The 14,048-nt window shown below is 40.6% G+C and overlaps 2 protein-coding genes across 12 annotated transcripts in view; one reads left to right on the forward strand and one right to left on the reverse strand.

Moving 5' to 3' along the window:
- Nucleotides 1-251: 251 nt before the first annotated feature.
- LOC139587697 (aldo-keto reductase family 1 member B7-like) lies at nucleotides 252-8,352 on the forward strand. Its single transcript, XM_071422138.1, has 10 exons — nucleotides 252-585; nucleotides 1,249-1,416; nucleotides 2,442-2,558; nucleotides 3,207-3,284; nucleotides 3,740-3,862; nucleotides 5,152-5,258; nucleotides 5,457-5,538; nucleotides 6,525-6,608; nucleotides 7,446-7,528; nucleotides 7,841-8,352. The coding sequence occupies exons 1-10, from the start codon at nucleotides 517-519 to the stop codon at nucleotides 7,881-7,883; spliced, it is 954 nt and encodes a 317-aa protein (XP_071278239.1). The 5' UTR covers nucleotides 252-516; the 3' UTR covers nucleotides 7,884-8,352.
- Nucleotides 8,353-9,073: 721 nt separating this feature from the next.
- The window catches only part of CALD1 (caldesmon 1), a 173,161-nt gene continuing 168,186 nt past the window's right edge, over nucleotides 9,074-14,048 (reverse strand). For 8 of the 11 annotated variants that reach the window (XM_071422126.1, XM_071422122.1, XM_071422130.1 and 5 more), the window contains 3 exons: nucleotides 12,252-12,332; nucleotides 11,987-12,020; nucleotides 9,074-10,715 (listed from right to left, as the gene is read on the reverse strand). In XM_071422126.1, the coding sequence (XP_071278227.1) occupies nucleotides 10,684-10,715; nucleotides 11,987-12,020; nucleotides 12,252-12,332 (147 nt within the window). In that variant the 3' untranslated portion in view covers nucleotides 9,074-10,683. Of the gene's footprint in view, nucleotides 10,716-11,986; nucleotides 12,021-12,248; nucleotides 12,333-13,770; nucleotides 13,862-14,048 lie in introns of those variants that run through there. The other 3 variants (XR_011678463.1, XM_071422128.1, XR_011678464.1) reach the window with 3 other exon arrangements.

Here is a 14,048-nt window from a genome sequence, read left to right on the forward strand (position 1 = left end):
GATGTGATAACCTGTTAAGTATAAACAACCTGCAGGTGGTGTTTTCTACTTCATCTTTCTGTTCTTCTCAAGGACAGTGAGGAAGATGGTTTTTTAGTTAGCCAATCAGACTCTATCATATCACTCTATAAAAACCATGCGGTTCTCTAGAATAAAGCTTCTTTGCTTTTTCTACAACGCTGCCTCCTGCCTGCTCCTGTGTCATTCTCAGCACAGGAGTGGCACCCAAGTGCCACATCCATGCACCTTTTGAGAGCTTCCAGGGGTGCTGATTCTGCTGATCCTTTGCAACAGAACGCATGCAAAAGCGTGCCAGCTCGGCTGCTGAGACGTTTTGCTCTGGGTTTCCTCATCCCTGCAGCCTCAGAGGCTGACGGGCATCCCGTGTGTGTCGCCGGTGACGAGGCGGGGAGGGGCGAGGCGGGGAGGGGCGAGGCGGGGCCGGGCCAGCTCCGGTCCTTATAGCGGCTCCGAGCGACGGACGGACAGAGAGACGGACAGACGGACAGCGGCAGCATGGCCATCCCCTGCGTGGAGCTCAGCAACAAGATGAAGATACCCGCCCTGGGGCTGGGCACCTGGCAGGTACCGGCGCAGGAGGAAGGCAGGGAGGGAGGGAGGGTGGGGATGCGGCGGGAGATGCCGAGATGCGAAATGAAGTTAAAGACAATAAAATAGAGAAGGAACCAGCCCTCCAACAGCGGGATCCGTGCCCTGCGTGAGCAGGATGCGGCCGATGGCGGCCGCTGCTTGTGTAACCGGGCGGGATGCCAGGAGCGGGGCGGGGGGAGCAACAGGCGAGGGGAAAAGGCAGAAAAAAATATAAATTAGGGGCTGGAGAAGGTGGAAAGAGGTACAGAATAAAAGAAAGAAACCAAGCAAAAAGAGCGAGCGGCAGCGCTCGCAGCCCCGGGATGGGGTCGCGGTCGGAGGGGTCTGGACCCGCCCCGGCCGGGAGGATTTGGGGAAGGCAAAGTGGCGAAAGTCCTTGGGCAACACAGGGAGCAAAAAGGGGAAATGGCAGCGGAGGCTGCGCTGCTGGCAGTGGCAGAGCTGGAGGTCTTGCAGAAACAAACTCCTTCCCTGCAGGAATGCCGCTGTGCCTGCAAACTCCGCCGGGTTCCAATTAAATGCAGGTGATGAGCAAACGCCAGGAGCAGATGGAAAAGGGGACTGTGAGGTGTCGCAGCACCGGGACCTGCCAGGGGGACATGGCAGAGCTCATGGCTGGCTTCTGTTTGCTTCCAGGCTCCTCCGGGTAAGGTGGAAGAGGTGGTGAAGTTTGCCATCGACGCTGGCTACCGCCACTTCGACTGCGCCTACTTCTACCAGAATGAAAATGAAATCGGGAACGCAGTCCGGCAGAAGATCAAGGAGGGAGCTGTGAAACGGGAAGACCTCTTCATTGTCACTAAGGTACAAGGATGCAGGATTATTGGGGCATTTAGCTTGTCTTGCAGAGAAACCCTTAGTGTAGCTGTAAAGTCACATAGGGACCTATTCCCTTCACTGACATTCACTTCAAGGTTTTCTTGTTATGCATTTGCATCTCATCCTGTATTTGCAATTTGGACTTGGCTTTATCAGGAACTGCTGTCAACTTAGGAAAGATATCACAGCTATTACTGATCTAATAATTTCCTGACATCGATTAAGTCAATTGTACTGGATGTTCAATTGGACACACCCAAGATAAAGGGGGAAAAAGTAAAAAAAAAAAAAAAAAAAAAAGAAAAAGGCAAGATGGTTGTCTGGATTCATCAGTGCTAAGCAAGACATTTGAAAACTCTGTCATGTAAAAATGTTAATCCTGAAAGGGAGCAGAAATCAAAGTATTTTATAGGTGTTTTCTTCATTCCTTCTGTCATCCACTTTTCCCAGACGTGCTCCTTAACAAAAAGAACAGTTCAGCTAACAAACTGGGGGGTTTTCACCAGCAAAACCAGGAAAATTTGAGTATAACTAAGATTTCCCACCTTAAACTTCGTTTTTGTTAAAGCACATGGTTTCTTTTAATAATACTTGCTCTTCAATTTAAACAACTTGAATTCTGATTTCAAAAATGAAGCAAAATTGATAACTGTCCTCAGTGTGGACAGTTAAAAGGGACAGAAAGAGCTGCTCAATACTCAAAATTTAGGCTGAAAAAAAAAATAAATTGTAACACTAGCAGCTTTGCTGTGTCAGGTGCCAGATTGTTACATTCATACCTGAGAATATCTTCTCATAAATGGGAATGCTGACTCCACCTTCATGGACAGTTGGCTTTGGGGTATGTTTGTCCTGCCTTAACAGTGAAACGTTACATCCTCACCTTCAGCACGCACTGACTTCAGTGGGGAGGGAGTTTTCCTCCCAGACCTCCAAGTGAGAAGCTTCTGTGCCCCGGTGTGCGCTGTGGGAGCTGTAAAGCGACAGTCAGGCTTGTCCTCTTCCCACAGCTCTGGAACACCTTCCATGAGAAGTCCCTGGTTAAGGTAGGGTTCCAGAAGAGCCTTGCTGCCCTCCAGCTGGACTACCTCGACCTCTACCTGATGCACTTCCCCATGGGATTCAAGGTATTCCTGCTCTCCACGCCTTTCCTCCTTCCCTGCCCAGGAACACGCTGAGTTCTCTCATCTTTGCTGTGGCCATCTTCGTAACACAGCTGGGATTTGGGGTTCATTTGGCTCTTCCCTGATCCCTGTGGTAGCAAGAATTAGGTGTGTTTTATCACAGGGGTCTGGCTTTGCATGCCTTTTGGAATGAGATGTAGGTGTGAGCACCCTGGGCCCTCTGGTAACCAGCACAGGTTATAGCATGAACATCTAGGTTTTTGGGGATGTTGGCTTGGCCTGAAGTAACCAGCAGTGAAAAATGAAGCATAGCACAGAAGGAGTGTGTTTCTTCCCCCAGTCTACATCTGTGTAAAATAAATAAGAAACTAGAATAAAGGGGCTGTGGAATGTCAGTTCCCTCCTATCCAGGCCCGCCAAAGTTACATAATTATTATTAATCCCCACACTCTTTGCATGCAGGGACTGATTTTGCAAAATATGGCCCTCATCCAAAAAAGAATACTAATGGACAAGAATCATTTTTAGTTATGCAAGATGTTTAAACAACCTGCTAACTTGCTGCCAGTAGATGCAGTCCAAAGTACTGGCACACTGTAGGCAATTACACACTTTTAAAAAGTCTGTGTATTACCTGCCTTGGTTTTACAGGCTGGTGAAGAGCTGCATCCCCTGGATGACAAGGGGCACAGTATTCCCAGTGACACAGATTTCCTGGACACATGGGAGGTAAGTCACTATTTGCCCTTCAGAGAAAGTATCAGCTCTAAAGATGGAGCAGAGATCTGTGTGCAAAATGAAATTGAGGGATATGTTTGGGTGTGATGGACAGCCACACAAAATTGTGTTTCAACCTGCTTATATCTCTTGTTTTGGGGAGCAAGGGGGTGTTTTTAGCAAGGCTAAAGAGAAGGAAGCTATCAGCTCTGTAGTTACTGTTCCTAAAACATTTGGATACACACAATGGTAAAACCAACCCTTCAGATTAATCTAGGTGTGGCTGTTAATTTACTGGGTGTTCATACATTAGGATTCTATTTTCCTTATGAGCTGAGATACTTTTATGTAATCTAATCTAGAGTGAGTTGTTTGTTCATTTGCCACAAGCTTGAGAAAAATAAAATAATGTAGTTTGACAGCGATACCACCAACTCACACCCACCTTGGTTGTCCTTACTCATTAGGCCATGGAAGAGCTGGTGGATGCTGGCCTGGTAAAAGCCATTGGAGTCTCCAACTTTAACCATGAGCAGATTGAAAGAATTTTGAACAAGCCAGGACTGAAGCACAAGCCTGTAATGAACCAGGTGAGAATTTTTTCCTTTCCTCAGCTAACCTTGGAATCATAGAATTGATTAGGATTGCAATCATAGAATGGATTAGGATTGGAATCCATACTTTAAGGATTGTCTAGATCCCCCTTCCATGAGGCTGAAACCTTCCACTTAGAAGTATTCCTAAATATATTTAGAATATGTGTGTGTGTGTGTATATAATCAGAGTATACCTAAATTCATATAATATATAATATACATGTTCTATAAATAATATATAATAGATATTTAAAATAATATATAATAATATATGATATAGAAATATATATTTAGATATATAAATAATATATAATAAATATTTAGAGTAATCTTAAATATATTCAGCAAAATCCCCACTGGAAGTTTCTGCATCAGCATGGGACTATACAGGGATGCACAGGACTTACTCATTTTTCAACATAAAATAAACCACTCAGCTTCATTATAGAAAGGAGGTTGAAGAGTACAATTACATAACAAATTCTCACCACATACCTCATGAATGTAATCACAGGACAGCAGCAGCTTAGGTACCTTCTGATTTTCTTCCATTTCCAAAACTCTTTGCACGCAGCTGAGGGTGCTAAATGCCCATCTCTTCCAGATGGGGAGTACCCAGGGCAATCCCCACACCAGCTAGGTCTAAGTTAACTACTGTACATGTTTTTTATGTCACCATGCCTGCTAGTGAAGCTCCAGTGTTAGAGACAGCTGGGTGTGGGCACAGGGCCATGTGAGGAGCACAGACAAAGCCCTGTGGCCATGCCATGGCTTGGGCAGCTGAGCAGCATCCCCATGGAGCTCCTGTTGCTTTCAGGATATCTTAGACAAATATCTGTTTGCAACATGAGCTTGCTTCCTTAGGGTAGGCTCAGATCATCTCCCCAAGCTTCTTCAGGAATGAGAGAGGCTCCTTGAGGCAAGGAGAGGTTGGGTGCATCAGAGCAGAAAATAAACTTGAGGTATTCTGAGCTGCCCCTCTGACGATGCAACCCTGCCCTGCAGTAGCCCAGGAAGGCTCATTTCCCAGATTCCACACAGATAACACTCTTCTCATCTATTTCTTGCTTTCTGTGGGTAATACAGAGCATGAGAAAGCTCTATTCTCTGGTAGCCCTCTAGATACTGCTGTGACTTTAATAACTTTTTTATAAGATAGATTTGAATCATGATACTGGAAGTCAAGTCTTCACATTTTCTTTGACACAAGAGGATTTAAAATTTAATGCTCTGCAGCTCAGCAAGGTCTGCCTCTTTTATCAACCATCTTTCTGTGCTTGCAGGTGGAGTGTCATCCATACCTGACCCAGGAGAAGCTGGTCAAGTACTGTAAATCCAAAGGGATTGCTGTGACAGCCTACAGCCCCCTGGGCTCTCCTAACCGCCCGTGGTAAGAGAGCACCGCAGCCTTTCTGAACACAAAACACTGCGGTAGAACTAGGAAGATTATTATTATTGTTATTATTGTTGGTAAATGATAGAGTTAAAATGAGAAGTTCTGTTGTCTTGATGCAGATTGTCACATGATGTGACAATCCTACAGGGAAGCCATCACCTTTCTCCTACCACCATCTCTATTTTTTAACAGGGCTAAGCCAGGGGAACCCACACTTATGGATGACCCCAAGATTAAAGACATTGCAGCCAGACATCATAAAAGCCCTGCCCAGGTAAGTTCCTCCTCCTTGGATGCTTTACAAGCCAGTCCTAGCAGATGCTGCTTTCTCTAGAGCTACATTATAATGTATGACTCTTCGTATTTGAAGAGTCTCTTCATATGTGAAGAGTCAAATTAATGACTCTTCATTCTGCCCAAGTTCTTAACAGCATTCATAAAAATTATCAGCTATTTTCAAGGAGGTCTTGAGTGCCAAATTTTGGGTTGGACTGATCAGCAATAGTACATGCTTACCTTAGGTGTTCACCTTCCTAAATTTTTATTCCTTTCTCCAGCTAAGTTATTCTTCAGAAGAGTCCTGTAATTTGGAAACATATTTGATTGCCTCCAATCTGCTTCTGTTCACAAAGAATTATTGAAAGCTGCTTGATTATTTAAAAATTTTTTTTCTCTATATTAGTTTGCTAGTCACACAAATTAGTTGTTGCCTGGGGTGTGCAGAGACTGCACTTCAAACAAAGCCACGTGTTCATGTGCAAAGACAATCATATTTTAAGACAGGTAGAGCAGGATGAAAATATTGTATGCAACAGTTGGGGTTTTTTGGTGGGGGAAAATTTTAAATTCTGTAAATATGTTTTTCCTTTTATGGACTTCCAAAAGCGGAACCTTTGTGAGTACTTACCTGTGAGCCCAAAATAATCTGGAGTGTCATTATGCTCATTGAGTCTGAGCACTCACGTAATACAAGCCAGAGCATCATCATTTTTCTCCCCTTGCTACTACCCTAAACAAAACCAAACCAAATCCTGCAAAAGCCACAATGTAGAAACAACATAGGCTAGAAAAAATTATGGGCTTGCAAGTCTTCTGTCAAATACATGAGCAAATCCTGAATATCAAACTCCTGTGTGCAAAGTGGTAGTCTTCCAAAGAGTGAAAAATAAATTGTAGACTAAAAGAAAAAAAAATCCACAAAATGTGTTTGAATAGATTTCTTGGGACCTCAGTGTTCATCTCCTCCTTGTTCTTTCCTAGGTCCTGATTCGATTTCTGGTGCAAAGAGACATCATTGTCATTCCCAAGTCTGACAAACCTCACCGTGTTGAGGAGAACATGAAGGTGAAATTCCCTTGGGAAATGCTGCTGCCTGGTTTTGTGCAGGATGGGCACCCACACCCACAGCCCCTCTGTGTTTCCAAGCAGCACCTGGGGCACTGGAAGGGGGGGCACAGAGATTTGAAAATCTGGGGAAAAGTGCTTTGTACCTGCTAGGAGAGAAACGGGTTACACCAGGGCTGTCTGAGCTGTGCTGCTGCAGAAAGGGAGCCCCAGGTCTGGACTTGCCCTTGGGGAAAAGGTTAACAAGTCCTTAGGGTGTAAAGGAACACGCTGAGAACAAACACCAGACCTGTTAGAGTTTGTCTCACTGTGAGGCTGTGGCTCCCCTTGGCAGTGAAGTTTAGCTGGATGTTTGCTCATAAGGTGTGGCATCTTATACAATACCTCTGTATTGCTTTCAATCCATGGTGAGAGGGTTTGGAGTTATTTTTCCCATGAACCCCTATCAATAACTCTTCAGATGATGACCTGTGAGGCAACTATTTGCAGTGGATACCCAGTAGACCCCTCTGGTAGCAGAAAATTTACCTCCAGTTCCAGTATTTGTGACACATCCTGAGCACCTAAAGTCTCTGTGTGCATTACAACACAAAATGCAGCCGTGTTGGAATTCAGCCACCCAGAATTGTAAGACCTTGGTATGAGCAGCACCTCAGAAACAAAAGGACTGTCTTGATGACTTCAAGGGTTCTTATTTGCCTGAGAAATAAGAGGATTGCTTAACTGTGCTTAATGCATTCCTACCCCAAGTCCTAAGTGCATGAAGTACACTTAGGAGCTAACTACTCACAAACCTAACTAAAAAGAGCTTCTTTTTTTTTTCTCTTTCCCTGATAGGTGTTTGACTTTGAACTGTCCAAAAAGGATATGGATGTCATCCTCAGCTTTAACAGGAACTGGAGGGCAGTTCCAGTGATCCAGTATGTTCCTTATTATCCTTACTATCCATTTCTCCTATTTCTTTCTGTATTTTCACACATCCCATCTTGAAAATGCACATGACCAAACCCAAAACTTTAAACTTGAATGAGGCATGTCCTGGATCTTCAGGAGGGAGACTTATTTGGAGTCTTCCCTCCATCATGTTGGTGTTCCAGGGGCTTCTCCAGGCCTGTGTTCAGTTTAATTACAGCTGCAGAGTACACTGGCATTTGGGGAGGGAGGCTGCAACAGGGAAATGCTGCCCAGGATACTTTCTCACTGCTTGAATAACAAACTCTTTCTCTTTTCAGAGCTGTCAACCACAAGGACTACCCATTCAAAGCAGAGTATTAAAATGCAGGTGGTTCCTGCAGGACCTCCATTTACCTCCTTCCAGATTAGATGTGCTCGGCAGCTTGATCTTCATTTCTTCTCCTGTACTTGATAATTGTTATGACCAGTTACTTTCTCCTCCTTTTTTTTTTAAGGAGGAGACCACTAACTGATATAAGAATGCAGCAATAAGGGTGGGGTTTTTGTAAAGATGCTTAGCAGAAATCTGGTTTTAGTTAGTAGTAAAAAGACAATGTTTTTCCTTTCCTTTTTATCTGGTCTTCCTTAATTAGAGACATGCTTAATAAAAAACCAGGAACTTAAATGGAGTTTTTTATATGTTACTTCCAGAGGGGTCAGTCATACTGGCTCCTGAGTCACTGTCAAAGAATGCTCTAATTGCATTGCTTTTTATATATTTGTGATTTTCATAGTGAATTTCTAATGCTTTAAAATTTTATATGAATAAAGTTTATCAACCACAAAAGTTGATCAGTGTAGTCCTTAAATTGTTTTATATAGTTTTTTCTAAAGTCTGGGGTTTTACAAATTTGAAATCAGATAGACATAAGTTTCTATAATTTCTGTACTAGGACATACAGATCACTTTGTGGCTTATTCTTCAAAACAGGATTGTGCTCTAGGTAGGACCTAAAGAACAAAAGTTGCCTCACACAACCTTTCCTCTGAACACCTAGAAACTGAACTCCTGTGTGATTCCTGGGGAAAGCTGAAGGCAGCATCGTGGGCAGGGATAACTCACAGTAAAACCCAGCCAGCTGAACACAAGGGCTGCCTCCAACATCAGACTGGGAGTCTCAAACATGAACTTAGATTTTTGCAGCTCTGCTGGCAGCACCCAGAACATTACACTCAGACACAGGCTGGCTTTATCTAAGGAAAGCACAGAAAAAACTCTTCTTAAAAATCACCAAAGCAAACCCTGAGACAGCTTCACAGTTAATTGCTCTGAAATATTTTCATATTCAAATTCAAGTACTGTCATATTCAAATTTTTTTTTTTCAGATTTTGCTAGGCCAAAGCCAAGCTGGTTTGTGGCATCAGGAGGGGCATCCTTAGGGGTTCTTCACGTTATCTCACAGGGACTAATTCCTACCCCACTTACAACAACTGCTCCATTCCTGCTCATTAACACATGGGGCTGCTGATGGAAATATTACATTTATCGCAGATGCAGTTTCAGAATACATTGTTTGAACAAATGGTTTTTATTGCAGCTATCAGATGTATTTGAAAGACTCAGAGGAGTGTTTACAAAACCCCCAAACAAAAACCACGACAACCCACAGACAATGTCAGGCACAGTTTCACCCCCTACAGATAACTTTGTGCATCCCTAGATGTAAACAAGATGTTTCAGCCAAGCAGGGGAGCCCAGCTTTGGGTTGAAATAGAAATTTACACTTCTTGAGGAAGAAGCCAGATGCTGTAAGACATGGAAGTGGTGATGAGGGAGGTCCTGGGGGTTCTGGTGCACAACAAAGCTCTTAACAACATGCTCAGGGGCTGCTTGAGTTGCTCAGTTTATGCCACCCGTACACTGTAGGATGTAAATGCTAAACTGTAGGGCATGTAAATCCAAACCAAGCTGACGTCCTAAAGCCATGTGTTTGCTATATACAAATGAAAACATCTGTAAATAAGATATTCAGGGGAGAGAGGTAAAAAGAAGCGTCACAAAGATAGAGGTTTACTTCATTTTCTCTGGACCTGGTGTAGGGCACTGATGGATGGCACAATTTAGTGTACAGTCATTTGAAACAAGCTCCAACTCTGTTTACATTTTTTCTTTTTAATTATGGTAGTTTTATATAAATTAAACTACAATGTTTTATACAAGTGACCTATTTTTGACCCTCTATACCCTTACCTTTTCCTCTTTTAAAAACTATACTTTCTTTTTAATTACCCATTACTGGGCAACTGACATTTAAATTTTTTTAATACTTATCTCACCATACCTCTAATGACAATTATGAAATCTTACTATTAGAAAAGTGTGTGATTTTGTCTTTATTTTTTTTAAGCTGTGATATTGGCTAATTATGTATGTTTATTGCTAAATATAATACTCTAGCACATATTAAAGCATTCTACCATTAGTAGTGCCTTTAGGCTAAACTTTGTAAAGCTATGTGTGTATATATATTCTAGATTGCATTCAATTACTAGTCACTAACAACAAAAAGAAATATCAGTACCGCTGTCAGCTAACATAATCATCCAAATTTAGGTATTAACTTAAACTAGAATGGAAAAAATTGATACTTAAAAAAAAGTATAAAACAAAAAAAAAATTAAAACACGTTATTGATGCAGTATTTCTCATGACATGGGCAACTTACAGAAAATATTACATTGTCAACTAAAGATATTTCTTCCATGCCTTAGTCTAAAGTGCAGAAAGAAAAAGACTTCTGTATTACAAAAGTAACCACTGGTTTTATAGGTTTACTGCACACCTTTCCCAAGCAACTTCACTTTACATGTGTTTTGGGTTGACCTCTAATGCCAGCTGAAATCACTGTTCAGATACATATTTATGACTTTCAGTAGGAGAGTCTATATATTTCACAGCATGGGTTTCTTTAGGAATAAAGGCTCTTGTGCAAAGGCAGTACTATTCTGATGAATGTCTAGACTGATTATTAAATACAGTGCTAATATACATGGTTTTAACTGGGATAATGCAAAAAAAAGACATTTTGGTAAATAAACATAAATATAAAAAGAACAATTTAGCACTTTTTCCTTTTTTTTTTCCCCCAAACTGATTGGTCCAGCGTCTTTAGTGGCCTTCTAGGGTTCTTTCTCAAATTGTCTCAAACCTGCTGAGAAAGAGACAGATTAAATATGGCTTGAAACCACCCAGACATCTCTAGAACAGAAAAGGCACATCTCTCTAGTTGAGCATGTAAGAAGGCAGGACAGAGCTGGGTGCTGCTCTGCTCCTGTACTGGCTTTGTCCCCAGGAGGACAAAATTCAGGGTTTCAGCCTCTGGGGAGAGGCTCAGCAGTGTCCAAACCCCTCTGCCAGGACTGCTCCTGTGGGTGGAGAGCACCTTCCATGGGAGCAGGGCTGCACTAAGCCTGAGCCAGCCCAAAACCCCCTCTCCTGACACTTGGGTTTGAAAAAGGACAAGAGGAGCAAAACAATTCTGCTTTGCACGGCTCTCAACCAAAAAGCAAAGTTCACAGGTGCACCATACATCTGGCTTCACATAAAAACACTAAAAATGTGTGGGCACACATTAAGGTGTAGAAAACCAAGAGTTTTTCTCTATTTGATCATTTCACTCTTAGCAAAGAATTGAGAGATGCTGCAAAGCATCCTTAAAGTTATTAAATTGGTCAGTGAACTTCCATTCTTCCCCACTGGTTCTTAGCCATACAATTAGTTTAATTTGCTTTATTTGGAGTGCTTTAAAATAAAAAATATTAAAAAAAATACATATTGAATAAAATTTAAAATAAAAAGCTAAGAGGGCTATTTTGCTGACTTCTTTCAGTAAAACTAGGTCATGTTTCACCAACCAGTGGTTTCAAAATGACAATAGCATAACTATTTTTGCTCTGAAAAGACTCCAATGCACAGCTCCAGCAAAAGCAGTTTCTCAACCATTCATGTTTCAATGATATTTTAATGGAATTTTTGAAAGGCAAAGGCAAAAAGGGGTTTCTGCATCAACGTGAACAGCTGCAGAATTTTAAAACACAGGTACACCTATGCAAAAATGTGGCAATGTTTCTGTGTAATAATAGGTATTACAATGTTTGCATTGTATTGTTATATGTACATCAGGAAATATTGTATCATTTTATTAAATACACTTATATCAATAGCAATTATTTAATATTAAATCTATTAATTAAATTATTAAATATTTAAATATTAATATATTACTATTGATATTTAAATATGTTAAATATACTTTAAATAGTAAATTTTTATTAAATATATATTATTTTATTAAATATAATATATTAAATAGTGTATGTTAACATTATATGCATAACATGATTATAACTATATATATATATATGTAATAATATGTATTAAACTACAGAAACAGGTGCAATATATGATTATGGCACTACTTACCATTAGTCTCTGATTTTTTCCCTGTAGCTGATACCTGTTTGAAAAAGCAAAAACACATTTTTAAAAATCCCATATAGGAGAAAATTGTTATTTATAACAGGGGAAAAAAAAATCAACTGATGTCCACACATAACACAGCTCTGCCAAACAGGAACATAAAAGTGATACACTGCTTTCTGAACCTCATTGTGCTTTCTTTTATAGACAATAAGGTGGGTTAGCAACAGAATATTATCCTCTAACTGCTGCTCAGAAGTATTATTACCTTAGAAGCAGCACCTGGCTTCTCCACTGACTGCTTCTCCCAGAGATTACGTTTGCCAGACACATCTCCTGGTCTTAAATCCTGTATTTTTAATGTCAGAGAACAGAAACCAACATTAGTTCAGGTTTATTTTCACTTGTTAAAGAAAAAGTTAAAATGCAACTTCCTCACAAGAGAAACTGAGGAACACCCACCAGAGGTAAACATTACATTGTCTATCAGTTATAAAGAATTCTATTTCATAAAATAACTCCACACATATCCATGTTTTAAGACAAAAAACAATCCCGTTTCATCTATTTCATATGGCACAGACTGGTCTTAACTCAGGATGTTCAACTTAGGGAGTGCAGGAAAGAGTTACTGCACCCTCAGATTGTTACAAAAAAACCAAATCCAATTTTTTGGAGAAAAAACCCCACATTTTTAAGGAAAGCATTTCAGCTAGGGAGGAAATCAAAAGTAGCTTTTCTTGGTTATTTTAGATCAAAATAAAAATATTTTATTTTAAAAAATTTTATAAGAAAAGAGAGTTTTTATGCAACTGAAGAGCAGATCATGCTCTACATCCTTAAATACAGATTTCAGCACTTAGCACTGTAATCCTTCATATCCATTTAAATTTCAATTGCACCCTTTGCAACCTTAGGATGTGCCAATCACTAGCCTGATAGAAAAACAAAAAAACAAACCAAAAAACAGATGAGGTAAAATGATTAAAGAATAGAATAGTAGTAATCTCTGAAAATGAGTGCATTATTGAGACTTTAATCAAAATTCCATAAAAAAGTCAATTAGCTTCTTGGGGAAAAGGAGGGCTGCAAATGAAAAGTGCTGGACAGCTGGATTGATTCTACCTCTGTGCATGGCAAATAGGAGACTCAAACACTTTTGGACACAAGTACTCTCCTTTTCAGGAAGTATTCAAGTCCTGCATGGCTTCCAGGATTTTGTACTGCCCGTCCATAGGGAGGTAAGTTTTCTGCACATGAGATTTTCTACCCGTGAAATGCTCAGTGATAAATGGAAATGAAATTCCTGCAAGGGGTATTTGCACCCAGCAGAGACCCTCTAGAACTGATTATAATTTGCAGCCACACAGGGTTGCTGATGTTTAAAATTTGAAGGCAATTCTGCTCTTTAAAATGGCAGTTCAGTAGTAACAGAGGAAGGAAGAAAGCAATTTTGACCTTATCATAAAGTCATTTGCAGGGGACATCATCACAAATCCATTTCCATAGTCCTGAAATGATTCGGGATCTGTGACTTTGGTTCACTGTAAAACTGAAACCTTTGCTCTGCCTTGAATTCAATATTTTTCTAAAATCCACAAGAATCTTGATGGTCACAAAAACTTTGAACATTTCATTACTTTGGTGGAATGTGATGGGGGTGAGGATTTATTTGCTTAAATAAGAAATTCTAGGCTTCCCTTTGATTTATCCTGACTAAAAAAAAAGTAAAAATCACACATTATAGATGTATATAAACCTTCATAGTCAATTATAAACAGGTTTACCTGACCAACTTAGCAAACAGACCCCCAAAGAAGAAGAATAGGAGGAGGGCGCGTTCCTTCAAGCAGAGACATTGAAAGAAGAAAGAACAATCTATTGAGAAAGAGGGAAATCAAGACATAGATAGAAACAGTTGGCTGAGGGAAAAACAAGAGATTAGTTTTACATTGTCTAAAAGATGCAACTTAAAAGAAAAGAGAGAAAAATCTGGAGGCAGATTCCATAGCGGACAATGCTGCAAATTTCAAACTCCTCTTTAAGACAAACAGGAGTGTGAATT

Source organism: Agelaius tricolor, unplaced genomic scaffold (genome assembly GCF_023055355.1).
Source record: "Agelaius tricolor isolate 1412-34295 unplaced genomic scaffold, bAgeTri1.0.p SCAF_3, whole genome shotgun sequence".
In the NCBI taxonomy this organism is placed as follows: domain Eukaryota; kingdom Metazoa; phylum Chordata; class Aves; order Passeriformes; family Icteridae; genus Agelaius; species Agelaius tricolor.

Coding starts and splice junctions, on each gene's coding strand:
- LOC139587697 (XM_071422138.1), top strand. CDS start 517: ATGGCCATCCCCTGCGTGGAGCTCAGCAACAAGATGAAGATACCCGCC. Junction 586..1,248: donor TGGGGCTGGGCACCTGGCAG/GTACCGGCGCAG, acceptor GTTTGCTTCCAG/GCTCCTCCGGGTAAGGTGGA. Junction 3,863..5,151: donor ACAAGCCTGTAATGAACCAG/GTGAGAATTTTT, acceptor CTGTGCTTGCAG/GTGGAGTGTCATCCATACCT.